This window comes from Poecile atricapillus, chromosome 4 (assembly GCF_030490865.1).
Source record: "Poecile atricapillus isolate bPoeAtr1 chromosome 4, bPoeAtr1.hap1, whole genome shotgun sequence".
Lineage (NCBI taxonomy): Eukaryota > Metazoa > Chordata > Aves > Passeriformes > Paridae > Poecile > Poecile atricapillus.
Genome location: NC_081252.1, coordinates 76,528,491 through 76,554,008, shown reverse-complemented (window position 1 = coordinate 76,554,008; position 25,518 = coordinate 76,528,491). Strand labels below are relative to the sequence as shown.

General features: G+C 44.9%; 1 protein-coding gene across 11 annotated transcripts in view; it reads left to right on the top strand.

Moving 5' to 3' along the window:
- The first annotated feature begins 10,905 nt into the window (after positions 1–10,905).
- ATRN (attractin) overlaps positions 10,906–25,518 on the top strand; it is a 150,430-nt gene continuing 135,817 nt past the window's right edge. For all 11 annotated transcript variants that reach the window (XR_009277657.1, XR_009277648.1, XR_009277656.1 and 8 more), the window contains exon 1: positions 10,906–11,249. Coding sequence is in view for 1 of the 11 variants with exons in the window: in XM_058838759.1 (XP_058694742.1) it covers positions 10,945–11,249 (305 nt within the window). In the remaining 10 variants the exon portion in view is untranslated. The remainder of the gene's footprint in view (positions 11,250–25,518) is intronic.

Here is a 25,518-nt window from a genome sequence, read left to right as displayed (position 1 = left end):
GAATCACTATGAATTTGAATTGGAAGGGTCCTTAAAGACCATCTCATTCCACCTCCTGCCATGGGCAGGGTCACCTTCCACTAGACCAGGTTGCTCCAAGCCCCATCTAACCTGGCCTCGAACACTTCCAGGGATGAGGCAGCGAAAGCTTCTGTGTGCAATTTCTTCCTAATATCCCATCTAACATGCTCTATGGCAGCGGGAATCAGTTCCCCTTTTTCTGCTGCTCCAGGCCGTTTTTCAAAGTCCACTCCAACTCTCTTGGAGCCCCTTTATTCACAGAATATTTGGAATTGGTCAGCCTTCTCATCTCCAGGATGAACAATCCCAACTCTCTCAGCCTGTCTCCAGAGCAGAGGTGAAGTACTATACTATGAAAAAGAACCAGCTCCCCTGTAGCAGATATTCGACTGGTATGAAGCTGGAGCTCCTTTCAGGCAAGCTCTTCCAGAGCTGGGCAGGCAATGCCCCAAATCCTAGAGCTTTATGGTACTGGTGTGCTGTGCAATTTGCAAGACATCTTGAGGGTGAGATATATGAAATGCAAGACAGCATAATGTAATGTAATTCACGTTCCTCAGCCATGAACACATAGATTCGGTGCACTTCTGCTACAACAGCCTCTAGCATAAGTCTGGCTGTGAGCAAGCAAGGTGCAAGAAACTTCAGGGGCATCACCACTGAGGGGTTTGTATGAAAAACAATAAGTTTTGAGAAGCAACATGCTACTGATGGAGTAGAGCCTAAGTGTTACATTCAGATATCTCTCTTCTTGTAAATGTCAGGATGAGAGTATTTATGCTTTCATGGAATAACAGAGTCATTAAGACGGGAAAAGTGCTCAAGACCATTGAATCCAACTGCTACCTCAGCAATGTCAGGGCCACCACTAACCCATGTCCCCAGGTGCCACATACACATGTCTTTTAAATCTCTCCAGGGATGGACAGTCTGCCTCTGCGCTGGGCAGTGGTACAACAGGCTGGACAACCCTTTCAATGAAGAAAATTTTCCTAATACCCAACCAGAGTCTCTCCTGGCACAACTTGACATCACTTTTTCTTGTCCTGTCACTTGTTATTTGGGAGAGGAGCCCAAGCCCCACCTGGCTGCCCCCTCCTGTCAGGGAGTTGCAGAGAGTGAGAAGGTGCCCCCTGAGCCTCCTTTTGCCCAGGCTGAGCACCAACAGCTTCCTCAGTTGCTCCACATTTGACTTGCTCCAGACCCTTCCCCAGCTCTATTCCCTTTTCTGGATGTGCTTTCAGAGTCTGTAACTCTTTGATGGTTTCTCTTTTCTATAGCATAGCTCCTTCCAGTCCTGCTTGACAGCTAACGGAGAGCTGGTAGACCAACAGCACAGCACAGCACTGAAAGGCCACCAGCCCAAGCTCCATGGAGCTGGAGATGTGGAGCCCTGAGGCTGTTTTTGTTGGGAACACAGGAGTCAACCACAGAAAAGATTTTGCACTGACTGGCTTTTTAACAGCATGTTTTCACTACAGCCACATCAGCTCTTTGTGAGGAGTGGCTCTCCTGACACATGCTGTCTTGTTAGCTTCAGCCAATAGGCAGATGGCCAAACAACCTCAGCCAGCTCTGCTTCATCCCCTGGCAAAAAGCAGATGTATATTCCAGCAGAGATTTTTGACAGGGAGTCACCTGGAGCCCAAGGTTGGTGTCTCCTGCCACTGCTGTTTCCCTGGCTGTAGCCAGGAAAGGTGGTTAAGGCTTCAAGCCGCTGAGAAAATGGAGCTCAGTATCTTCTCCCAGAGAGTGAATACCATTCCAACATCTCTCCCAAGAGCTGGAAGGAAGCAACTTGATATGTGAACCAGAGGGAGGAAAGAGAGAATTGAGAGGAATTGTACCTAGCAGAGGCTGGACATTGTGCAGGGTCTGTGCTGCAGCTGGAAACACACCTGCATCCCTAGAGCAGTGCCTGACCTCCCCATAGTCCCTCTTGAGAGGAATGACGGGTTTGTCTCTACAAACAAGCAGTGGGTCTGCTGATAAAATGCAACTATCACTGAGAGACAACAGAAACAATAGTCTAGATTCCTCTGAAAGATGAAAGAGGCACTGAAAGAACACCATGAATTCCACAAGAGTTAAGAATTAAGAAGGGATTATGCATTGGGAGGGGAAGGTATCCCAGATATCAGGCATTCCAGGAAGCCTCAAGTGCCTCAGCCTATGGGGAAAGAGAGAAGGGACAAGCAGCCGGGAATTAGGATAAAAAGGAGGCTGCACCCTCCAAAAATTTGAGAGACCCCAGGGGAATACCCCATGGCCTCTCCCTTTATTTGAATAAAGTAAAAGGACTCCTCTGTCCCCTTTTTGGACATAAACCTCTGGTGTTCGTGGATTAATTTTCCTGGCACTCTGATGGGGTCATGCCTATTCCCAGGAAGTAAAAACTGCCAAGGGGATGGCGGTACCAAGGGCAGACAGGGGAAGGTGTTTCCACCCCAGATATGTGAGTCAGCCGGTGCTAGGCTGCATGTCAAGGGCAGCAATCACATTTCCTTGTAGCTGCGTTGGCGAGGGCTGGGCAGCACTGTTCAACTCCCAGCAGAAAGGGCTGAGGCAAGGAAGTGTTGCGCTTCTGGAGCCTCTGCAAATGAGTTGGGAAAGAGGAGAGGATGGGGAGGCACGAATGCAATAGCATTTCCTTCTCTTCCCCCTCTTCCTTGTCTTTAAATCTCTCTAGGGAAAGTGAGACCTCCTCATACATATGAGGCACCATCTATCTGCCTGTCTGCACCCTTGGGATGGTGTTAGCAGGGTGAGTCTTACACCCATTGTGGGGCTGCTGGGGCTCTTGCTCTGCCAAACCACCATGGGCACCAGCTGCTCCCTCAGCCCTGACATCAGAGCAGGGACTTGCTGAGGTCAGACACAGCAGAGATGCTTCTCTGTGAGAAATGCAGAAGGTCTAGTGTGGCCCTGAACAATGTGCAGCCTGTCTTTGCTGTTTTGTTTGGGGTTTGATTTTGAATATACAAATCTGTCTTGCCTCCCTTTTTAATTCCCAAGAACACCCTGAATAATGCCGGCAGCTCCTCTCTTTTCAGCCTCTTCCCTGAGCTGAATGTGGGGAGGGTCACATTATCCCGGGCTGCAGTGGTGACTCTGAATGCCATTTGATATTCTCTTGCTCAGCTCTGTGTTGGAAGGAAGGAGACAGAGCTGTTTATATAGAGCATCCAGGCTCTCCCCTGACTGCATCTAACTTTAGCTATTGTTGGTCAACGATCTTTCAATTACTTGCTACATTTGGGACTTTGCACCATGCTTGAAAAAAAGGTTGATGTAGTTAACATGCTCCTTCCAGAGAGCAGGCTGGAACTAGATGATTTGTCTATGCAGAAGAGTTGCTTGCAAACACAGCCTTTCTTTTTATAAATATTGTTGTTTGAGCATGTAGTTGGCTTTTTGTCTGTGGCAAATTTACTATTCTGTGTTAGTTTTTAAAAAATATCTGTCAGAGATGGCTTGCTGAAATGATTTTTATGTTCCCAAGACATGCAAGTTACTTTCTTTTGACTTTTTTTTTTTTCCTTTTCCCTCTTTGTTCTTTATACAATACTTTGATTTTCATTGTTAAAGTAGAAATTATCTCAAAATATGCCAGGACTTTGGAGGAATGGTTTTACAGAAATTATGGCCCTGGGCTGGGAGCCACACTTCCCAGGTCTGGCCCTAATGTTAGTACCTGGTCTATCAACATTCTCCCAAACAGATACCTTGGTTTCATAGTTACCCAACTTGAGGCCATCAAATGCTGCTCTTCAGAGCCTACACATCTTCCCCCTAAAATGAGATGGAGATAAATGGGTCAAATCTTTCCATGAATATCTTTCAAGACATGACCTTAAAATAGAAAATCTACAAGAAAGAGGCAGAGCAGATACACTCCAAGTAACTTGGCCACTGAGATGATTTTTGCTGAACCTGGATGGATCCAGCAGCCCTCCCGATTCTACATATGATCTTTAATGTCCCTTCCAACTTAAAACGTTCTACGATCCTATGAAATACTGTTTATTTTGAATTACATGAAAAAACAAACCCCAAACTTTTGTAATCAATAGAGTTCTTCCAGGGCCCTGCACATAACCTAAGTCCACACAAGGTTTTCACAGTTAGATATTTGCAAAAATTCTTCCCTCTAAGAGTGGTGAGCCCGTAGTGCAGGCTGCCCAGAGAAGCTATCTGTCCCATCCCTGGGAATGTTCAAGGTCAGGCTGGACAGGGGTTGGAACAAACTGGTCCATTGGCCCCAGCTATGGCAGGGGGTGCAACAAGATGGTCTTTAATGTCCCCTTTCAACCTAAACCGTTCTGGGATTTTACAATAAGACCACATGGCAGTTTTTCTGTGTAGAGTTGCCTCACACACATCCACAGGGAGCAAACAAGCTTCTTGAGTGAATACATTTTGGTCTGGGCATGACTGTGTTTGGATTCAGACTTTACTGGTGAAGTCTGAAGTCAGAGGTGAAGCACTCAAAGGTGAAGGAAAGAGGAATTTTGGAGAAAATGGAAAGACCTTCAACAGAAGAGACAGGGTGCAAGGTGCTGAGGATTTGGGAATGTGGGCAGAGGTTGTAAGGGGTGGAAACAGCAGGCTGGGTGAGGAGTAGAAAAACTGGTGATGCTGGGTTACAAGATAATTGGGAAGAGTTGATTCCAGGCCCTTGGCTAGGGAGTTATTTCTGAAGTTCAGGATCCCTGTGAGCTCATTTCAACAGCAGATAAAAAGCCTGCACAATGCAGCATTATACTTATGATTTTATGTGATTTTTGACCTCTGATATCACCATGACTTGATCCATTTTGATAAACATACCATTGAACCAGCCTCCTAGGGCACATCCACTGTTTACATGTCTGTGATACCCAGCTCAGCCATGACTCAGCCATCAGCAATGATGTTCTGACCTTATTAGTATCAACGTAAATCTTCTTAATGCAGACATAATTTCACCCCAGAGGCCAATTCATTAATTAGCATGTCCGTCTATCCTGTCATTGGGCATACGAAGTGGGTAGTAACTTGGCTTATATACAGAGCAAATATGTGCTGAGTAAATATGGATTCTGCTACACACATAAGGACAACAGATGGGGCCATAAATGTTTGGCAGCCACAGTGAACAGAGGTGAGTGTAACTCCTCATTCCAGACCTAATTCAGTGGTGGTATACTTGCTTGTTGTACTTACTTGTTTATAGTTGTCTAAAATCAATGTCCTTGGAAATGGTTGTTTATTTCACACACTGCATAAAGTTGTGTGAATCACAGAATGTCATGGATAGAGTAGCCTGTGTGGGAAAGGATCCACAAGGATCACCGAATCCAACTCCTGGCTCTGCACAGGACACCCCAACAATCCCACCCTGAGCCTGCCAGCATTGTCCAAATACTCCTGGAGCTCTGGCAGTGCTGGGGCCACCACAAACCCTGGGGAGCCTGTTCGGTATCCAACCACCCCCTGTGGGAAGAGACTTTTCCTAATATTCACCTAAACCTTCCATGACACAACTTCAGCCGTTCCCTTTGGTCCTCTCCCTGGTCACCAGAGAGCAGAGATCAGTCACTGAAGTGAAGTGACTGATCTGACAACACTGAAGTGTTGCTCTGATGATGTTATGTTTTTAGTTTTGATACACAGGGCTCTTCCATCCCTCAAGGCAATCCCCTCCCTCTGTGCAGTCTGCAGAAACACCCTTGTCCTGCTGTTGCATTGTCCTTCTTGTTGCCAGGAAAGGGTGTTTTAACCATTCTAGTACATCTATTATGAAATATTTTTGGTTTTTTATATAAAAATAGCCCAGTCAAGGCTAACGTAACTCCTCTCCTTCCAAATGATATTCCATGTCAGCAAGCTGCCTGTGAATAAAGAACAAAAAACCAACCAACCAAACCCCCCAAAAATCAAAACAAACAAACCAAACCAACCAAACAAAAACCCCAAAACCCCAAACCCTAAAAACGAAAAAACAAAACAAAAAACCCAAAACAGTTTTGAACATTTTTTACACGTTAAAATGAAACAGATTCAAGTTAATATAACAATAATTGTGTCCTGCAGCTAATATTTGCTGCAGTCAGTGCCATGGAGGGCAGTGTGATCACTAACACGGTTAGGAAAAGCATTTCTCTTGTGCAACACTCACAGATGTTACTCTTCTCCCAGGTATTTGAGATTGGCCATAGGCAGCTGATGTGCACTCTGTTAGCTGGGCTGTTGGTTTATTGTGATGTCAGAACCCTGTTCTGTCTACTGGATGATCCTTCTTAACTTTTTTAAAGTGCTTTAAAGTTTGCTTGATAAAAAACAACCATCAATCACTGCACAGGTCTAATAATTCCATTTATCTGGTAGAAAACCTTTAGATTCCCCAACTGCAAAAACCTTTTGAGTTGCTAATTGCCCAGGTTGCCCAGGGAAATGGTGGCTGCCCTATCCCAGGAAGCGTTCAAGGCTAGGTTGGACAGGACTTGGAGGAATCTGCTCTACAGGGTGGTTTCCCTGCCCATATGATTCTGTGATTCTATGACTCTTACAGAACTACTTTTGGGAAAAGGGTGAGGTGAGATCCAAGGATGAATGTCATCTTGTGCCTCATCCACCTAGCCGGATAAAAATCCACATAAACTGTTGAGCACAGAAGCAGTTTGCTAAATCTGACACCAATGAAGAGAAATTCAGCTGATATCTATGATGGGAACAATTCCTCCATGTTTATTTGCACCCTTACCCAATTTTTTTACTTTCTGTCTTTTATGCAACAGTGAACTATGCTTGGCAAGAAAGAGGGAAGCAGATGTTGTGAAAATATAAGTACTGTTATCACAGATAACTGCAAGTGAACACAAACAGATGGGAGGAGAGACAAAGTGGAGGACGGGGGTAATATTTGACAGTAGATGCCAACCCCAGTCCTGAGCTGGCTATATCTGGCTAATCCATGCGGTGTTTTAGAGCCATGTAAGAAATACTTCCACTGGTTGGAACATTTTGGCATCACTTTGTGGGAGCAACTTGTGCTGGCAGCACCTGTGTGACTGTGTTGGGTTTGGGTGACAAGGCTTTGATATGGGGATGGCTCCTGTGAGGAGGTGCTGGAGCTTCTCTCCATGTCTGATGGAGCCATGGAGGGCATGGGGGTGCAGAGATCCATCTGCAGCTCATGGACACCCCATGCCAGAGCATGGGGATGCATGAAGGAGGCTGTGACCCCATGGGAAGCCTGCACTGGAGCAGGGGGAGAGTGAGAATTCAGCCTTGAGGAGGAAGGAGCAGCAGAGACAATGTGTGATGGACTGACCACAGCCCCATTCCCTATCCCCCTGCACCACTTGGAAGGGGGACGGAGAGAATCCTGAGGGAAATTGAACCTGGGAAGAAAGGAGGGGCAAGGGGAAAGTGATTTGAGTTTACTTCTCATTACCCTACTCTGATTTGACTGGTAATTAATTAAATGGATTTCCTCAATCTCTTTTGCCCATGACAGTAGCTGGTGACTGATCTCTCCCTGCCCTTATCCCAACAATGAGCCTTTCATTGTATTTTATTTCCCTGCCCAGCTGAAGAGGGGAGTGAGAGCAGTTTTAGGAGGCAGCTGGTGTCCAGCCAGGGTCACCCCACCACAGTGACAATCCAGGGAACAGTGTCTGTATCCTGAGCTGGCTGATTCTCAGAGCCAGACTGGCTTTTCTGGCAGCACCTTGGGAAATGACTGGGTATCTGAATCCACATATTCAGGGCATGCTGGGAGTTGTCTGTGTCCCAGGTATGTAGAAAGAGCCCCTCTGTGCCTCCATTTCTGTACAGCCTATAAGGGATTTGCAACCTATTTCTCATCACTTACACCTTTTTGGTTTTATGTTGCCTTTGAATACCACGTTAGCCCAGCCTAGCAGTTTTAAACTAAACCCAAGATTTCATCCTCCTTCTTGAGGCCTCAAGTAGAAAAAGCAGAATCTCTGAGCAATGGTTTTGCTAAAGATAATTGACTGACAAGAAAAAACTAACCACTCTTTAGGATGTTTTCTTTCCTATCTGCTCAACACCCTTCGTTATCCTAGTAACTTACATAGAAATCACTAAGGCTCCCCCGAGAAACTCCCTCAGACAGGTAGGTAACATCTGAATTTCTAAACACAAATGAACTATTTAAATATGGTGAGTTGGCTATTTCCACCCAGTCTGCCATGTGTCTATGCATTGCTGCACCTAAATCCTGGTCACTCTTTTGAAGGGAAAGATGTGAATAGTATCTTTTACCCCTTTTTTTTCTTTTAATAATAAATTATCAACCGTTGACATCTTTCCTCACTCAAAACAATTTGTGTAAGTCCAGACACAACCATATTGCTGGAGACAGACCAAAGGTAAGTTACCCAAGAACTCCAAACACTGTTAACTTTCTCAGGTCTTTTTCACTCTGCTGAAAATGAAAGGTCTGACATTTTTACCCTTCCTGTGGCAAAGGACATCCTTGATGTGTGTCTAACAGAATTTGCTGCTTTGCCCACAAATTCAGAAGAGGATGACTTAACTTTTTTACTCTTCCTTGTTCCAACCTTTGCTGTTGGTATAGATACATATTATATTATTGGCTTTTTGCAAATATTAAAATGAATGTTATATGTATAATGTTGGAAAACTTTGTTGTATTAATATAGTTTCTTTTATTTCTGTCATTGGTAAAACTTAGAAATAGTGGTGTAATACATATATATATATATATTTGGCTGTAGCATGGTATTAAAATAAAGACTGCTTTTGTTCATATAACCCAGAGACTGAAAAGCTAGTCAGAACCCCTTCCTCCCTCCCTCCCCTGACCCCCATTCTTAGATTATTTTATCCTAATGAAGATGGCAGTGACCAGAGCTCCAAGGGAGGAATTTATTTAACCTCTGTTATTGGGGAATGTGAGACTCAATGGAGCCAAGATTGATCTATTGGGGAGGGGGGAGCTGAGGCTAAACAAAGGAACATCTAAAACTTAAGAGGAATGTTTGAATCATGCATAAGCATTTATGAATATGCAAGAGATTTCTGTTTTTAAGGGACAATCCTTTGTTAGTAAGGATTGTAAGTAAGTAAGTCAGCTCTTGGCCGAATGCTGAGGCACCTGGCCATATTTGTTTATTTTGTTTTATTTCTGTCTCCTAATTGTCTTTCTATTAAACTTTTAAAATTTTATATTAAAAAATGTGAACCTTGTTTTTCACACTGCTACAAATTAAGGCCCGTAAATCCTTGGAGATTGCTCGTCTTCCAGGGTAGGAGGGTATCCGTTTCTTCAGATCCTTTTTTTTCTTTTTTGATTACACAATTAGAATCATAAAATCACAGAGTGGTTTGAGTTGGAAGGGATCTTAAATCTCATCTCATTCCACCCCCTGTCACGGGCAGGGACACCTTCCACTGTCCCAGGCTGCTCCAAGCCCCGTCCAGCCTGGCCTTGGACTGTGCCAGAGATGGGGCAGCCACAGCTGCCCTGGGCAACCCGTGCCAGAGCCTTACACCCTCACAGGGAATAATCTCTTGCCATATTGCTTCCTAGAGGGAATAATCTCTTGCCATATTGCTTCCTAGAGGGAATAATCTCTTGCCATATTGCTTCCTAGAGGGAATAATCTCTTGCCATATTGCTTCCTAGGTTGCTCAGAGCCCCATTCAGTCTCACCTTGAACACTTCCTTTTCCCTCCCCTTCGGCCTGGAGATCTCCCCACACCTCAGGCCCACACTCACAGTGTGTGGGGTGGCTGGAGGGCATTCCCTAGGTAGGGGGGACACAACCCCACCTCTGAGGGGACCTTTTTGTGTCACCTGGGGTGCAGTGACACCCCGGGATGCTGGTGGACACCCAGCCAACCCCTCTCCATCGTCCACGGTGGGCAGTGGAGCCCAGCACACGGCGTTGCTCCATCCCAGGGCAGTGCCCGTCCTATGTGCTGGCACTGCTGGAGCACCTCCAGGGCTGGGGGCAGTCCCAGGCTCCGCAATTCAGGACGGACATTGAGGGGCTGGAACATGCCCAGGGAAAGGAGCAGAGTTGAGGAAGGCTCTGGAGCACCAAGAGCGGCTGAGGGGGCTCAGGCTGGAGCAAAGGAGGCTCAGGGGGAATTTCTGGCTCTGCACAAGTCCCTGGCAGGAGGGGACAGCCGGGGGGGGATTTGGGATCTGCTCCAGGGAACAGGGACAGGAGGAGAGGGAACGGCCTCAGGCTGGGCCAGGGCAGGCTCAGCTTGGACATCAGCAGGAATTTCTTCCTGAAAAGCGTGGTCAGGTCTTGGAAGGGGCTGCCCAGGGAGGTGGTGGAGTCCCCAGTCCTGGAGGTGTCCAAGGAACGGCTGGATGTGGCACTCGGTGTTCTGGGCTGTTTGACGAGGGGGGGGTGTGTGTGTGGTGGGGGTCACAGGTTGGACTGGGTGATTCTGGAGCTCTTTCCCAACCCCAATGATTCTGTGGTTAACTCCCATTAGCCTTCCTTTAACTGGGGCAGTGCTCGTGCTGTATCTGTGCCAGCTGCTGCTTCCTCACCTGTAATATTTAACTCATGGGGAGCAGTAAAGGGGCTTTAATTTTACAGCTCAATTTTAAATCGACTGATTTCCTGGGAAAGGCCATTTCATGGTTTAGGAACTGCCGTGTGCTTTAAACTCTGCTTGTTAAACTTGCTGAGATGAGAAACTCACCCCTCAGTGAAGAGCTTTGCAGCTGTAGGACGTAACCAAGAACCGATTGCACTCTATAAACCAGGGATTGCAATTAGTGAACCGATCCTGTGGCTCCGCGCCTCCCTGGCCCGCCCCTCCCCGCCGCCATGGCCGCGCGAGTGACGTCACTGCCCCGCCCTCTCAGTTCCCCCCCCACTCGCGGCCACCGTAGCGGGACCGGCGGAGGCCCCGCGGCGGCCGATGGTCCGCGTTGTGCCGCCGCCCCCCGCCCGCCCCGCTCCCACCCGGCAGCGGCCGCAGATGGCGCGGCGGGGACCGGGCAGGCGGGGCGGGAGGTCACCGGCGCCGCCGCCGCCGCCGCTGCTGGCGCTGCTGCTGTTGTTGGTGCTGGGCCCCGCCGCCGCCGCCGGCGAGGAGGTGGCGGTGTCCAAGGAATGCGACAAGCCGTGCGCCAACGGCGGGCGGTGCCAGCCGGGCACCGGGCAGTGCGAGTGCCAGCCTGGCTGGGTGGGCGATCAGTGCCAGCACTGCGGGGGGCGCTTCAGGTGAGACCCCGCGGGGCGGGGGGACGGGGACATGCAATGGCGCGGGGGTCGGAGCGCAGGGACGTTTGGGGTCGGTGCGCTCGGGAGTTGAGGGGCTCGTTCGGGGTCGTTTCGGGGTTCAGGGCTGGTTCAGGAGTGAGGGATTAGGTTTGGGGTACGGGGAGGAAGGGCTGGTTCAGGGGGAAGGGATTGGTTTGCGTGAGGAGTTACTGTGGACCATGGGGTTCGGGCTGGTTCAGGGTACGGAGGGGAGTGTGTAGCAGCCACATCAGGGATGGGGCTGAGGGACAGGGCAAGGGATAAAGGAGGGGACACAGCAGTGGCTCGGTGGCCCGGGTCAGGTTGCCCAAAGGAGCACTTGAGGGAAACAGGGAGGTGGGTACGAGAAGCAGGTTTGGACACTCAAACAGGGTGGGAGGCTGCGGGAGGTCCAGGGATAAGTGAGGGCAGTAGGGTCGTGGTGCGAGGGGAAAGGGCCGGCTGACAGGAAAGGTGAGGGGCGGGACCAGGTGAGGTTAAAGGTGAACGGCAGATGGAAGTGACACTAAAGGTGAGTGGCAGGTCAGGGGGATGGTGAGGGACGTTCAGGTGATGATAAAGGTCAGAGGCAGGTCCAAGTGATGATAAAGGTGAGGAACAAGTCTGGGTTATGGTAAGGATGCAGGTGTTAGGGCAGGATACGAGCATGTTGAGGGGACAGTAGGGGCTGGGTCTCTAGGCAGTGATGGTGTGAGCATGGGGCTGATTCAGGGGGATGTGGGTGTAAAGGGATGGGCAGGAGCCATGAAGGGGGACAGAAGGGATTTAGGTGCAGAAGGAGGGGTGGGTGTGCAGAAATAGGCTCAAGGAGTGACAGCAGCATGGCTGTGATGGGGTGACAGTGTGGAAGGCTAGGTCTGGAGGTCCACAGCAGAGGTGAGTGGTTGGGGTTTCCTGGGGGAGGTCTGGTAGCAATGGGATGTGGATGTTGAATGCCCCAGTTGGTGAGTACAGGATGTTTCTAATGCAGAGAGGCACCTCTGAGAGGGCTGAATTTTTGGTATTGGTTGGCTGGGGTTGCAAAGTTGTAACTGGCGATCAGTTGTGACTCTAAGGAGGCTGTATAGGAGCAGGGATGGAATTTTAGGGCACTGGAACAATGGGATGTTTGGGTGTGATGGATTGCGGAGCCAGAAAAATGTTTGGTTTAAGTTTTAGTAGGCCTGGACAGAAAGTAAGGCTGGAGGGAAGTTGGTAGGGGGCTATTTTTTTGGCAGCAGAGTTAGGTTTGGGGACTGTATAAAAGGAAGTCAGAGGATGGTGGGTGAATGGAGGTGGCTGTGTGTGTGGATGTGGCTGGAGTTGGAAGCAGATTGAGCAGTGAGGAGCAGGTGGACAGGAGGACAGTGTGGGTGTGGGGCCAGTTCCTGGGCGGGGAGAAGGACTAATGTGGAGATGGGACTGGATCAGACTGAGAACAGGTTGGAGGAGAAGGGCGTGCAAGTTAGGGCTGGGTGGGGACACTAGAGGTGTTTGGTTGGGGGGGGGAATAAGGAAGCTTCTCTTGGCAGATCAGGTGCTGGTTTTGGTTAAAGGTTATTCCAGGAGTGATATGTGCAGGGGAGAGAAGCAATATCCTTATGGGAGTAGCTGGCATTTGGGAGACTCGTCTTTTGGAAATGTAATGCTGCTGGCTCTTGAGGAGGGACAGTGGGAATAGCAGCCTAGTGGAAAAAAGCTCGTGGGCTTGTGGGGAGGCAGACTGGGCAGTGGGAGGGGATTGAACAGGACAGAGGGTATTGGGAGAATCCTGCTGCTTCAGAGTTTTTGTGGGTTTTTTTGAGGAAAAAAGGGCTAAAGGAGGGCTCTGGGCAGAGGGATGGAACCCTCTGACTGCGCCGGTTGAGGCCATGTGCAAATGACTGTGTGTGGGAATGACGGGTGTCTGCACAGGATAGTGATTTTTTGGCTATATGATGATGGAAAGTGCATTTTGGCAGTGCTGGGACCAGTTCTTTTAGGGTTGGGTTCTGTGTGTGTCTGAAGTGTATCCCACTGGATGAGAAAATGGAAATCTTCATGGGAATAGGCTGGGGATGCCCCTTGGCTTCTATATTATGGCAGTAGTTCTGTAAGATGGTTACCTACCTGCCTTGGATTTGTCAGCTGTGGCAGTGAGAAAGCCAGTGTGTGTGCCTGCATGCATTAGGTGAATTCCCTGGCAGGGCTGATTCCTGGACAAGAAGGAAATGGGAAAAGGATGATTATCTTAGGCAGTAGCTGCTTTCTGGGGGAGCTACTGAAAGTACCAAGTACTCTTCAATGGTGTTCCTTATGGATTTGAGAGGAGGGTAACTGTCTGTATAACCTGAACTAATGGAAGAGAAATACTTTCATTTTTTTATTCATACTTTTTGACAGTCTGTAGATGAGTGTGTTTTGCAGACAGTTTGAAAAAGGTTTTGTATGGAAATGATTCCAGGCTAGGCAAACCCTTGAAGTTCAAACCTGCCTTTTTAATGTCTTTTTGCAACTGTCATGATAAGCATTTTCTTTTAGCTGGGAGGGAGCTTTAAGGAATAGCCTCATACCTGTTACTCTCTTGGAGAAACTTAGGATATTTGTCATTTTAAGGGGACTGTGTTTGAGAGGCTTCTTTTAGGAATGGTAATGCCAAATAAAAAAAAAAAGAATTCGTATATATTCACTGCTAATAGAACCTCATCTTTTTAACCTCTTACCCGTTTTGATAAATCTTCTTTTTTTTTTCTCACATATAATTCTAGTCTAAAATTTTGCCTGAAAACATAGTACATGTTTTTCTCTGTAGGTGGTTTATTTGTCTGTTTATTAGTTTATTAAAGAGTTTAAGTTTCTAGTAGTGTTTTTAAACTTGGAGCTCTGAGAAGTGCAGACAAACAATGTTCAGAGTTTTGCAGTCATGTGTCTTCTTTCACATGCTTTGGGTTTGCTCTGTCTCCTGTCAGAATTGGCTCTGCAGGAGGTTTTGTTTTTGGTTCATGGTTGTCAAGAATTTGGCTTTAAAGGACTTAATGTGTTATTAGATGCTGTAGGTACGAATGGGAAGTAGAAGAGCAGGTGAAAATTATTTTCTATGTGCAGCCTATTCCATGTACTTATCTACTGGACTGAGAGATGTAATTAAATTTGGCATGTTAATCGCCTTGTCTTATCTAGATGTATATGATGACTATATTTGTGGCCTTGACTGTTTTGATTTACATTGTAAAGATACACCTTGTGCTTCACTAACCTGCTAATCTTTCAGATCTTGTGTTCACAGTGAAGGATGAACATTGTAGCATTGAGTTGCAATCTGTTAATGCTCTGTTTCCCATTTTCTCTGGGAAATCTTTTTTTTAGACTGCAGTTAGATGTATGAGCAACGCTCCTCAGGTCAGTGGTGCTCGTTAGAGCTGGAAGGCTGATTTAGGAAGGACTTCAGGTGACTTTTTTTGAAGATGTGGAACCAGCCGCTTTAGTTGTTCAAAGATAAACATCTTGGTGCTAGCGAAGCCGAAGTAAAAAACTCAGAATGTGCCTGATGTGCTTGTGTCTTCTATGTCAGTGCAAACCTCCAGAGGGCTCTGGGCTGGCTGGAGGCTGCTGTGGGCTTCGAGCTGCCATGATATGGGCAGGAGAGGAGCTACCAGTGGGAGGGATGAGAAATTCCTCAGTCACAAAGCTGCAGCAGCATCCTGAAATAACATTTGGAGCAGTGGGAGCTTGGGAGCTCAAACCTTGAGAGTGAAATTGGCAGCGCTGATTATTGTACAATCAAGAAAATGCTGCACACTTAGTTAACAGACTCTTTAGAGCACTCTCTGCAGCTCAGTAACACAACCTCTTGTGTCCTGCCTAAACTGAGCTATCAGCCAGCTGCCTAATTAGCAGATGGAGTTAAGGTTGGAAAAGCACTCTAAGATCATCGAGTCCAGCCGCTCTCCAGCACTGCCAAGACCACCACTAACCACATCCACATGTTTTTGAACACTTCCAGGGATGGGAGCTCAGTTACTTTCCTGGGCAGTCTGTTCCAGTGCCTGGTCAGCCTTCCCATGAAGACATTTTCCCCCAGTATCCAGTCTAACCCCCCAGCACAAGTGCAACTTGAGGCCATTTCCTCTTGGTCCTGTCTCATATTTCCTGGGAGTAGAGCCTGACTCCCCCTGGCTGCACCTGCCTGTCAGGGAGTTTTAGAGAGTAAGAATGAGCTTTTCTCGTTCTAGGCCCCTGAGTTTTTTCCAGGCTGAGCACCCCCAGCTCCTTTAGCCACTCCTCACCAGACAAGGCAGGTAAAGCACAGGGCAAGAAATGACCTCTGGTTCACATAGATTTATTGTCCTGAGATTGTAAAGGGTTGAATTAACAAATTCAGGATAATAATTGACTTCTTGAACAGTCAGTGTATGTGGATTGTGTGTGTAGGCTCACTGATGGGCAGTTTATTTTGACTGTATAATGAAATACCGAATGATTCCAGGGATATGGATTTTGTGTGTAAAGGCACTGGTGCTCCATTCATGGTAATACTGTTTTTGTGGTGAGAGATAGCAAATGCTAATTTTGCCCAGGACTTGCCCATGCAACCTGACAGTTGGAGAGAAAAAAAAAATGAGATTAGAGTATATCCTTTAAATTTCCCTTTTATTAATATAATGGGAGCAGTTATGTGTTGCTGATTAAATGTAATGAAGGGTTTGGTGGTAATAGAGTGTCCTTGGCCAAAGAATATTGCAGTGAAGAGGAATTTTATCTCAAGATTTGTGTAAATCACAACCTGAGAGAGTTGTGAGCTGGAAAAAACTATCACAATTCTCTTTGTTAAATTAATAGGAACTTTTGGTCAAAAGCTTAAATACAAACTATTGTCTTAAAAAAGCTACCTGAGGCAGTTTGCACATTTAGGAAGGTCAGGAAGGTGCTTAATAGATCCCAGGATGTTGGCAATTTGAATCAAATCAGTTTAAGTGCTCAAATTACATCTGATGTACCTGATCCCCATTCTGTTTCTCCATTTTCATTAGGATATTATTGTGCATTAAAATAATTTTCTCTTCCATACTGCTTAATGAAAGGCTCGCTCAAACACTGCACTGATAAAAAAGAATACTACAGCTATTCAAGTAGGAAATACTTAAACATCATCAATTTTAATGTATACGCTGAGAAAAAAATAACAATTATATGCTTTTATTTAGCTCTTGGAGGTATGTGGATATCTTCATGCATGCATATCTATATTTCTGCCTATCCATACATGTATATAATATATACATGCATTATATATAATTATTATGTATTTTGTGGCTTGGAGCAACTTGGTCTAGTGGAAGGTGTCCCTGCCCATGGCAGGGGCATGGGACTAGATGGTCTTCAAGGTCCTTTCCCACCTAAACCATTCCATGATTTTAAATAAATAATCTGTTCACTGAGAAACTCATGGCTAATATTTAATCTGAATTCTGTATTATTGCTCCTGTCACTGTTTTATTGGATGATCTGATATTTTACTAGGGCTGTTTTAAGAACAAAACTTCGCCTGTGAAATAATTCAGTATTTTTGAAGTACCCGAGTTTTTCTGCAGTTTTTACTGTGCACTAAGCGAGCAGCATAAATATTTGACTTGCGGGAGGTTTTGTTAATGTTTGCAATAAGTTCACTGCTTATTTTCAGTCTGCTTTATAGTAAGGAGGCAGTAGTGGAAAATTCAGAGCAGTCAGACAAAACAGCTCATGCTGGATCCTCCCCATCACCTCTGCTTCACACGCATCCAGTGCCTTCCCTATTGGAGCTTTAGTTGTTGGAATTGCTGAACACTTCATGTGTGAGAGAGAGGAGTAAGTCCTGTCCTGTTCCTGTCTTCCTGCTGAGCAGTCTGAGCATGAGACCTCCTGGAACAAAGCAGATAAAGGATAACATTCCTCTGCCTGCCAAATCCAGGAACGTATCACTGACTTAGACTTACAAACACGTCCTTATCTGCAGCGGTCACCATTTCTGTCTCATTTCTCTGTTTCTCTCAGTATCAGGGAATACCAGCGTGAGTCCCTTAGCAAAATATTCCCAGCAAGTAGGAGTTTTTAAATCACATCTTCTAAAGCATAATGAAAAACCAGAGTAAAACAGGCAGAAGATGGAGTTCAGAATGATGTGATTTTGTAAGTGGTTTTGGGGGAGGAGGGAGGTGCTCCAAACTGGAATTCACTGTAAGAGGGACCACAGCAGTTTTATGCCAGTGCTTTGTTCTTGCACAGCCATGTGCTCACATCTGCCCATTAAACCACTGCAGCATCTTGGAAGCAGCGCTGGAATATGTGATAATCAGTTTTACAGCAGTGAACAGAGATGCTAATTTGCTTTTGTGCACAGTTTTGAATGAAATACTCATTTAGTCACCGAAACACTGGAGCAGTAATGGTGTTTGCTTTTTGTTCCCTGCTTTTGTTCCCTTGCTTTGTTTATGGCTGATCCTCACACAAGTTCCTTTAGATCTACTTGAGACTGTCACTTTTCCTCCCTTTGCTTAAAATAAATATTTATTTGATGGAGAGGCAGGTTGCTTGCCAAGGTTTTGGGGGATGTGTGCTGCATGCAGATGATTCCAGGCACGGTTTGGGCTTGAGGAATGTGAAATGCTTGGGATATTCAGAACGTAAAGGCTCTGTCGTTATTGCAGAGTTGTGACATCATTAGGGTTGTTAAGAGCCCTTTACTGCACACAGAACAAGCTTTATATGTAGCAATCTGATAACCTAAATTTGGGACACTGGCATAATGGGGGATTTGGAGAATAATTTAAAGAAAATGGACTCTGTGTTTTGGGCTGATAACAAGCATCTTAGTGCATCTTGTATGATGGAGAAGAATTTAAATGTTTTACTGATGAACTGAGCGATAGTTCTGCTAAAGAGGGGCAGCTGATCTCCAGAAATGATTGTGAGAAGTCATTCTTGGACACCTCAGGGTCTGGATAACATTCCTGGTCCTGGCTGTGACTTCGCTTGGTAAAACAATTTTCCTGCAGTATCTCCAGATTCAGAATTTTCAGTTCCCTGGAAATGCAGAAGTGGAATTAAGCTGGTTTAGGGGATACCATACTGACAGAGGTGGTCTGGGCATTCCAACCAAGGGTTTTCCAATGTGTAAAGTACCTTTTATTCCCTGCCACGACTGCTGGGCTCAGAGCTGCAGAAGTAAAAGTGTAGCCGTACACAAATTCATCTCAGGTGTGCTCAGTGTGTGCTGCAAAAATTTAAATAGGGGGTTGTTGCTTCGTGTAGGTAGAGGGTGTTGCACATTCTCTTTGGGGTGAAAATTATCTGTAATGACCTTTACCATTAGACAGTGCTGCCTAGCTTTACATAGAGACTTATCCAGGATGTACAAATACAGCTGTGAAAATCCCAGATTTTCTATTATTTGCCTTTACCCTCCATTTCCTGATTTTCAGAAACATTCTTTTTTTTCTTTGCTAGTTTCTGTAAGCTGAAAGGAAACAAAATAAGGAAAGCTGTGCTAGGAAAACACTCTTTGGAAGACTTTCTTATTAGTGTTTGTATTTGAAAATGTAATATCTGTCTCCGAGGTGGTGCTTGTCTACTCAAAGGATAAGAAGCTTGGCAAAGGTGAATTAGCATTTTTTTGTAAACTTCTTTTATAAACTCAGATACAGAAAGTGAGAGCTATTTTTCCATTCAGAAAATTTAGGGTGGATTTAATATTATTTCATGGTAAACGGAAGGAATAATCATGTCTTCAATTACTTTGTGATTAAAAGCTGTTTAGTTTTCAGTCATTGCAATGAAAAAAATTACTCCTGCAGTAGATTAGCTGTGTATTGAGTGGCTTTAGTGTTGTTTTTTCCCTCAGTTTCTTTGTGCTTGTGTCATTACCTCTTTCCTTCCACAGTTTGGTCGCTTTCCACATGTTGGTGTTATGGCACTGCTCCCAGATGTTTTGAATGTAATTGCCCTGTCTAGGGGAAATCTATGATTCAAGTTTATCCGGAGCACAGCTTTTAGATTTCATTGCTTGTTTCTATCAAAAATGTGTTTGAGTTCCTCTAAAATAAACTTTCCAAGGTGGTTTTGTGAAGGATTTTTGCAGCAAGGTGCAGCATATTTCCTGCCAGAGTTGTGCACCTGCCTGTTTAATGATTAATATACACATTAATCTGGAGTGGAGAGTGTCATTTGAATTTTATAGTGATTTCAGAGCTTAGATCTCTAGTGTCTGCTTGATCTTGTGTGAAATCATCAAAGGTGATGCTGCTAAAATTTCCAGCCTTTGCAAGACCTGAGTTGCAGAGTGGTGTGGAACTGAAGTACTGACTAGACAGGCCAGTGCTACAAGAAAAAGAAAAAAACAAAACAAAATAAAAAAAAAATCAGGGAAAACGCCAACATTGTTTCCTATTAAGGATTTTTGTGCTGCTAGAAAAAAGTATACTACTGTCTCCAAATTGTGAGCATACATTGAAGTTGCTGGCTTGCTGGAAGCAAAGTACTGAATTCCAAATAATAGAGTGAGAAATAATTCATTTTGGGGTCACTGATGATTTTAATTTTTTTTCACGGGGATATTAGGAGCAGGCAAAATTTTAGGGTGAGTTGCTTTTAATTTTGTAGAAAAAGTTGAAATTTATTGTTGTTCAAGATGCACTCCATTTGCATCTGCAGTCATGTATAGTTGCTGTCTCCTGTTTGACAGTGTGTTTGTGCACTTTTGTTAAGGTTGATATTACATTTAGTTAAGGTTGATATTACATTGAAACACATAACAGGCAGCTCTGTAAATTTGGGTCAGTCAGTGTCTTTCTCACAAGCACAGGTTGCAATGACTCTTTAAAGTTACTGGTTTTCATTTTGGGAATAGTAATGGGTGTTTAAGTATGCCCTCGTTCAACTTCTGGAGGATGAATCATTTTGAGGAGGTGTTGAAGTGGTTCAAAGTCAAAACCAGGACTTGACTTCCCGCCTATGCACATTTTTTCTGAAACATCCATACTAATATTGCTGGAATTTTAAATTTTCTTGTGGATGCTGCTGATAGTCTGTTAACTTGTTTTATCTGAATTTATGTGATGAGCCCAAAGAAAACTCCAAGGTACTGAAAGCATATTAAACAGTAATTCATGGATCATTCCCAGTTTTTCTCAGTACCTGAGCTGATGAGAATTTCTGGGACAGCAGGTAAATGTCAGTGCCAGCAGAATTCCCTTACGTGAATGGTACGATGACAATTTCTGTGCAAATTTGATGTTTGAATATGAGAGGATGGGGATTTCGATTTCTGGTAGAAACAGGAATGTGTGGTCCGGCTGGAAAAGCTGAAATGACTTTATAGCCTCTAACTTTACTGTTCCCTTGAGAATAGATGATCACAGACTTCAGGAATCAGTACAGGTCATCATCTAATCCCCTTGGTTCAGTTTCCTTATTAATTTATAGGACGAATTATTTATATGGTTTAAAGATGTTCTGATGATGACTCTGTTTATGTAGGAATTTGGAGGTTTGGAAGCATATTTTAATAATGGTTTTGCATGGCAACTGGTATTCTGAGAACACTGCCCTACAGACGAAATGTGGTTAATGTTACTATAAATATGCCTAAATCATCTTCACTGAGGCTGATGAAAAACGCTATTGTGTGTTAAAAGTGACGGAGTTTAAATGTGATCTTAATTTCTCTATTCAGCACTTATAGAAATTTGTCATGTGATATGGAAAGACAAGAAATCACAATGTGAAAATTGTGTTATCAGATCATAGCTGGTTGAAGCATCAGGGTGGCTTCTGTGCCTGAGCTTTGCTTGCTCGCAGTGCAAGATGTGTGTGCATTAGATAGGACATGGTGCTGGAGGAGACATCCTTTGCTATATTCCCACTGTTCTAAATCCTAGTGATTTTCCAGTATCCCAGGGCAGGTAGGATTGAAATCTGGGTGCAGACATGAAGGTATGGGACTCACCCTATATAATTGTAGTCCTGGCCTCCTCAAGCCCTGTCTGTGGTAAGACAGGTTCTACATGAGGTTCACCAGTACCAGTGGGATCAGGTGCTATGGCTGGGCTGGAGAATCTCCCAGTGAGCATGGAGGGAGGTCTTTCCTGTTTTCTTGTAGGTTGATGTAACTTCATACGTCTAGTTCATGGAAATACAGACTGGTTTGGCTTGGAAGGGACCTTGGAGCCCATTCTGTTCCACCCTTTGCCAAAGGCAGAAGCACTTTCCTCTATCCCAGGTTTCTCCAAGCCCCATCCAAGTGGTCTTGGACACTTCCAGGGATGGGGCAGCCACAGCTGCTCTGGGCACCCTGTGCCAGACGCTCGCCACTCTCAAAGGGAAGAATTTCTTCCCATTATCCCATCTAACCCTGCCTGCAGTCAGTGGGACAGCATTCCCCTTTGTCCTGTCATTCCATGTCCTTGTCCAAAGTTTCTCTAGAGCTCTCTGAGGGCCATTTTAGGTACTGCAAGGTAATGGAATTTCTTCCTGGAGCTTTCTCCAGGCTGAACCAACCCCAATGCTCTCAGCATGTACCCACAGGGTTCCTTGCTTTTACCTGTGGGTTTGAAGAAGAAATTCTGTAGGAGACAACCATGTGTGTACCTATTGATTTTTGTTTGCACTTGAATTTTTCATACATTTCATATGGATTTAGAGTGATAAATTTGCAGAAGCCTGAGCCATTTATGGCTGGGGTTTGTGGAGCTCTCTGGGCATCAAGGCTGTCTTGCTTTTCCACAGTAAGATCAATAAATAATAAGTCAACTTCTGTCATTCACTGAAGGAAATCTTTCTGTTCAGGTTTAGGGAGATTTACAGGATTCTATAGACACAACTGAAATTGATGTTTTCTTAGTGTCTTGTAACATAAGGATTTTTTGACTGACGTGACCAGAAGGAGCAAATTCACACTGAAAAATATGAAAGTAGGTGGATGAAGGCCACTACCCGTCAGTGCTGGAGGAGATAAACCACTATGGAGGATCTCTGTGGTAACTGTCATATCTTAAGAAGAAAAAGCACCCATTTTGAGGTCAGAAAGCATTGTGGAAAGTTTTTTAAATCTCCTAACTTAAACATGTGGTAAGAGCAGTTAAAAGGTGCTGTGCCTGATGGTCAAACTGAGTGTTGGAAGCCCTTTGACAGGCTGGGCTGTTGATCTGCTGAAGATTAACGGCAGGTCAGGGCTGTGACTTGGCGTGAGATCCTTTCCCTTTAATCTCCAATTAAATTTTAAAAAGTGCCAGATAGTATAATTTTAGTGGGGTAAAATATATACAAACATATTTTTCTCTCTACTGTGACTGACTCACATTTTAGCAGAGGTCCTCCTCTAATGACTTTGAGTCGTTTTATAACCTTTCTTTTATAAGTTGTACATGTCCATTATTAGGTCTTTAAAAACAAACTCTGGAAAAGTTTGGCCCCAGTGCGTTGTGTGTTGCTGTAACTTCTGCAAGGAGTGAAAATAGTAGGAATGGTACGTTTCTAAATTTTCTTTTTGGGTTTTCTTTTGACAGCTACTTCTGTACATAGTATATGTAAAACATCTGTAGTGTAAGTAAAGCTCTATGATTTCTGAGATGTGGAGTCAATTATTGTGCATGTCACATTCCTTAATATATGGTATTCTATTTAAATAATGGAACTAAGGAGAAAAGAGAACAGGTCAGCAGAGTATAATAGTTGTACAAGGTAATTTTGATTTATCAAGTAGGAAGTATATTATGTATCATCTTATCCTGGTCTTGGCAGCAAAGGTCTTACTGATTATACAGTAAAATACCTTAAAACATTGCTGGTGCTGATACTGTTTGAGATATTCCCTAACACATGGAGTAAACGGAACCCAAACTTTTCAGGTGTGGGATTTTGAAATGAAACTTTACTTAGGATCCTAAAATGTAAATAAAATGTTGTTATGAGCTGCCTTTTGAGGAACCCTGTCCACAGACTGCACAGGACATGTCTGTTCTAAATGGGCACTGAACTAAAGGTAAATGGTGGCAATATGCCACCTGCAGCCTTATCCCAGGGTGTCTTCAGAAATACGCTTGCAGGAGAGGAGGGGAGGCTGAGTCGGAGATCACTGTGAACTGCAGCTCCTCCTGAGGGGTAGCTCTGATCTCTGCCCTCTGTGACAAGGGATAGACCCAAGGGAATGGCTGGAGCTCTGTTAAGGAGGGTTAGGTGGATATCAGGAAAAGGTTCTTCCCCCAGAGGGTGGCCACTGCCCAGGCTCCCCAGGTCCTCATGGTCCCAAGGCTGCCAGAGCTCCAGGAGCATTTGGGAGATGTGTGCAAGCACAGGGTGGGATTGTTGGGGTGTCCTGGGCAGAGCCAGGACTTGGACTCAATGATCCTTGTCTGTCTCTTCCAACTCAGGATATTGTGTGATTCCACGTGGAAATAAATCCAAAACCAGTACAGCGATCTTCCCTGCTGTCCTTGTTTCCCAGCGATATCCGTAGCAAATCAGTGGCAGCAGACTGCAACAGAACTGAAAATGGGGAAGGGAACCTGCTGTGTGTCACTTGGTCTAGTTTGGGGAATCTTTTGGGTTTTGTCCACAGTCATGGTTTGTACCCTGACTTGTTTGCTGTGTTTTCGTTGAAGTTGCAGTTCAGAAGGATTATATCCCTCTTCCCTCTCCAAGTGAATTAATGCAGGATAGAATTAAAGGACTGATTTATGAAGCGGATAACGGCTGTGATGCTGAATTGATGGGGTACAAGGAGGTACTTTGCAGTCCCTGCAGACTGAGGCTGGGCACCGTCAGACTGATGCCATCAGAGTCTTACCTGCCAATTTGAATGTGCTTTTAGAGAACTGTTTCCACACCAAGCTTTTGGAGAATGGTGAGTCCTTTCCCAAGCTGACTGCAGAGCCCATCCCGAGCACTGAAAGTGAGAACATGGGACCATATGTACATACTGTGTTACCGAGGGAGTATGTAGGACTCCTAGTCATAACATTTGCATTGTGTTGCCCCTAAAATAATCCATGTTGTACTTTGATTATTTGTATACTGGTGGCATTCATGTTCACTGGTTCAAATGAGATTTTCTGCCATTTTCATCGCTACTCTTGTAATGCTCTGATGAGATTTTCAGAAGTTTTATTGTATCCTCTATATTCTTAATTCACTTTTAAAACCTTTTCTTCATCTAATTATAATTGAACTTTGCCCTTGATCAGGTGTATGGATAATCTTTTAAGAGCAATTTTAAAAATAGGATAAAAAAGGTGAAAAGCTAGTCAAAGAAAGTAACATTAGTTGAGTCTTTGGTTTGTGGAGCAGTGATTAAAAAAATGTTGGGAAAGACAATCTGCTCTCTTCAGCTGCATCAGTCTGACCTCATCTCAAAATCAAAATTTAAGAATGCATTAAAGGAAAGAATGATAGTACAAAGACAGAAATTGCTAGATATATTTGCCATTTGTAAGTGCTACTGTTTAAAATACAATAAATATGTGTGTCAGATATTTTATAAGCATCATTTAGGATGAAAGCACCTGTAAGATATAAATAACTGGAATCTGGGCTTTGGAAGCCACTTTGATTCAATGGCAGCATCCAGAACTGGACTGCACTGCATGACCTATGAAGAACTTTTCATCTCAGGTGTGGTAGTGAGGAAATCTGGAGAGTTTATCTTCCATTCTGCTATTTCTATTGATATAGACTTAATCAGGCTCCTTCTCATATTGCAGGTATGGAAGGGGAGCAGTTGGTGAGGTGTTAAACAGGAGGATGAGAGTTAAAAGAGGGGCCGTGGAAGGGGATTCTCCCCTGCTCAGGTGGGACCTCACCTGCAGAGCTGTCTCCAGCTCTGGGACCCCAGCACAGGAAAGACCTGGAGGTTTTGGAGTCCAGAGGAGGCACCAAGATCTTCAGAGGGATGGAGCAGCTCTGCTATGAGGAAAGGCTGAGAGAATTGGGACTGTTCAGTCTGGAGAAGACAAGGCTCTGGTGTGACCTAATTGTGGCCTTCTAGTAATGGAAAGGAGCTGAGAAGGAAGATGTAAAGGGAGTTTGGACGAGGACTTGGAGGGACAGGACGAGGGGGAATGGCTTCAAACAGAGACAGTGTTGATTTAGATTAGATATAAGGAAGAAACTTTTTTTGATGAGAGTGGTGAGGTGGCACAGGTTTCCCGGCAAAACTGTGGCTGCCCCATCTCTGGAAGTGTCCAAGGTCAGACTGGATTTGGCTTGGAGCAATCTGTAATAGTGGAAGGTGTCCCTGACCGTA